Source organism: Bombina bombina, chromosome 4 (genome assembly GCF_027579735.1).
Source record: "Bombina bombina isolate aBomBom1 chromosome 4, aBomBom1.pri, whole genome shotgun sequence".
Classification (NCBI taxonomy): domain Eukaryota; kingdom Metazoa; phylum Chordata; class Amphibia; order Anura; family Bombinatoridae; genus Bombina; species Bombina bombina.
The window spans coordinates 1157101532-1157105157 of NC_069502.1; the positions used below are offsets into that span (position 1 = coordinate 1157101532).

Consider the following 3626-nt stretch of genomic DNA (forward strand, 5'->3'; position numbering starts at 1 on the left):
CTCTGAACTGACACTTTATCATATTCTGTTACACTTTCCCAACCCTCATTTACTCACCACACATTTCACTCACTCTCAGTTTTTCCTGCCTTATATCAGACATATTTCCCTTCTCCCTCACCTTTTGTGTCCAATCCCTCTGCTTTAGATTGTAAGCTTGAGAGCCTCTCTACCTGTAGGCCACTTTGTATTTAAAGTGAACTACTACTGATTGTGCTCAAGGGCAGGGCATTGCTCTCCTTTTGTATAACTCATTATTGCACCTACAACTGTAATGTACCCCAATACTGTACTTGTTTGTTTGTGTATTTAATGCATCCCTGTAATGTTCCATTATTTCTTGTAGCAAATATACAATAAACACAAGCTTGCCAGATATATTGTTTACATTGAATTAAAAAAAAAGACAGACATCTTAAACAAATAACCTTTCCAAGTTGTAAAATGTAGTTTATTTATGTAGACATGTAATTAGATTATGGAAAATATACAAATGAAAGTACCAAATGAATTAAGGATTAGTAGCATTTATTTAGACCATCATATTATTTGACAGTATACAGTGGGTACTATACATAAAAGCAAGACATGGATATACAAACTTCTGCTCCCAAGACGGCGTACAGAGTCATTGGTTAAGATGAGGATACAAGTTTCTGTTGTAACCAGTCTACGTTTTACGTTTTTGTAAGCATAAAATGGTGCTAGCTGTCCTGTGAATGTCTTTCTCTGATAGCACAGAAGACACTGCTACCTCCATAGCTTTCCACTGCCCTTCACTTGAATGCTCCCATAACTTATTGTCATATCAGCTAAGGATTTACTGTGAGTGTGCCTGTAGCAAATCTGGAACCAGTACAGGCCTTCCTAAATTTTATAAACAAAATACTTGGAAAAGAGTGATGATGTGAGGTTAATCAATATCATTGGGGATAGGGTATGCAGCTTCTGATGAGAGTAGAGCATGCTGACAGTGTTAATATTACCATTCGGCTAGATTACAAGTTGGTTTCTCCAGTTTTAACTTCAGCTTTGCTACTGCCAGACATGCAAATGTAGCCAATAATGTTTAGGTATCCAAATTTATGGTTACTTTTTTATGTTTTTTCTGCAGATCGCCCGCATGACTGATAAAACAAATGATGAAGATAAAGGATATACTTATAAATGCCCCCTATATAGGACACAACAAAGATCTGGAATATTGTCCTCTACCGGGCTATCTACTAACTTTGTTACCGATATATCTCTGCCAACAGTTATTAACCCCAAACACTGGATTAGAAGAGGGGTGGCAGCTCTTTGCCAAATAAATGAGTGAAAACAAAAATGTTGAACACAGGCTGCATGGTGATCTGGATATGTGTGTATGTGTGTGTGTGTGTGTATGTATATATATATATATATATATATATATATATATATATATATATATATATATATATATAGATGCTCTAATTTAGTGTTTAATGAATGCATATTTTTAATATTCTCTATGTAACTGAACAATTGAATAAACAAATGCAAACAAGTCCGGTTGTTTGTTTGTTTTTACAAAAAAAATGTCCTCTACAGAAATAAAAGTAAATGAAAAATAGAAAGCAGCGCTAGATACCATACAACGTATCCCCTGGAGATGGTAAGAAACTATCCATAGCAATAAACATCATCTATTACTTCCAAAATAGAATGTTATCATTAATCTCAGTAAAGGACACTTATAGACATATTATAGGCTAACTTACTTGCTTCAAATATACCAATATATACACATCTAGGTAGACTGCCCCGGCCACAGGCAATGCAATAGCATAGGTCTACAGGTAGCTTAATATCTGTATATATCCCTATTATGTATATATAACATGTTGGTATGTAACATGTGCCTTACATAATTATTAAACCTAACTATATATGTGTCCTACAAAAGCCTACTAGGTTCATGCTAAAATGTCTAGAGATGTGCATAGCTCTGTAATAACTATTGTGCAGCTTCATAGGAGCCCAGAACATAGAACCTATTAATAACCTATTATGCAAGTTCGATCAATGGAAAAAACATAATTTATGTAAGAACTTACCTGATAAATTCATTTCTTTCATATTAGCAAGAGTCCATGAGCTAGTGACGTATGGGATATACATTCCTACCAGGAGGGGCAAAGTTTCCCAAACCTCAAAATGCCTACAAATACACCCCTCACCACACCCACAAATCAGTTTAACGAATAGCCAAGAAGTGGGGTGATAAGAAAAAAGTGCGAAAGCATATAAAATAAGGAATTGGAATAATTGTGCTTTATACAAAAAAATCATAACCACCACAAAAAATGGCGGGCCTCATGGACTCTTGCTAATAAGGTAAGTTCTTACATAAATTATGTTTTCTTTCATGTAATTAGCAAGAGTCCATGAGCTAGTGACGTATGGGATAATGACTACCCAAGATGTGGATCTTTCCACGCAAGAGTCACTAGAGAGGGAGGGATAAAATAAAGACAGCCAATTCCTGCTGAAAATAATCCACACCCAAAATAAAGTTTAATGAAAAACATAAACAGAAGATTCAAACTGAAACCGCTGCCTGAAGTACTTTTCTACCAAAAACTGCTTCAGAAGAAGAAAATACATCAAAATGGTAGAATTTAGTAAAAGTATGCAAAGAGGACCAAGTTGCTGCTTTGCAAATCTGATCAACCGAAGCTTCATTCCTAAACGCCCAGGAAGTAGAAACTGACCTAGTAGAATGAGCTGTAATCCTTTGAGGCGGAGTTTTACCCGACTCGACATAGGCATGATGAATTAAAGATTTCAACCAAGATGCCAAAGAAATGGCAGAAGCTTTCTGGCCTTTTCTAGAACCGGAAAAGATAACAAATAGACTAGAAGTCTTTCGGAAAGACTTAGTAGCTTCAACATAATATTTCAAAGCTCTAACAACATCCAAAGAATGCAACGATTTCTCCTTAGAATTCTTAGGATTAGGACATAATGAGGGAACCACAATTTCTCTACTAATGTTGTTGGAATTCACAACCTTAGGTAAAAATTCAAAAGAAGTTCGCAACACCGCCTTATCCTGATGAAAAATCAGAAAAGGAGACTCACAAGAAAGAGCAGATAATTCAGAGACTCTTCTGGCAGAAGAGATCGCCAAAAGGAACAAAACTTTCCAAGAAAGTAATTTAATGTCCAATGAATGCATGGGTTCAAAAGGAGGAGCTTGAAGAGCCCCCAGAACCAAATTCAAACTCCAAGGAGGAGAAATTGACTTAATGACAGGTTTTATACGAACCAAAGCTTGTACAAAACAATGAATATCAGGAAGATTAGCAATCTTTCTGTGAAAAAGAACAGAAAGAGCAGAGATTTGTCCTTTCAAAGAACTTGCGGATAAACCTTTATCTAAACCATCCTAAAGAAACTGTAAAATTCTCGGAATTCTAAAAGAATGGCAAGAAAAATGATGAGAAAGACACCAAGAAATATAAGTCTTCCAGACTCTATAATATATCTCTCTAGATACAGATTTACGAGCCTGTAACATAGTATTAATCACAGAGTCAGAGAAACCTCTTTGACCAAGAATCAAGCGTTCAATCTCCATACCTTTAAATTTAAGGATT

General features: G+C 35.5%; 1 protein-coding gene across 1 annotated transcript in view; it reads left to right on the forward strand.

Moving 5' to 3' along the window:
* Window positions 1-1321, forward strand: part of DNAH14 (dynein axonemal heavy chain 14) — a 746387-nt gene extending 745066 nt beyond the window's left edge. The window contains 1 exon segment of the mRNA XM_053712788.1: window positions 1115-1321. Within this exon segment, the coding sequence (XP_053568763.1) occupies window positions 1115-1321 (207 nt within the window).
* Window positions 1322-3626: the final 2305 nt, after the last annotated feature.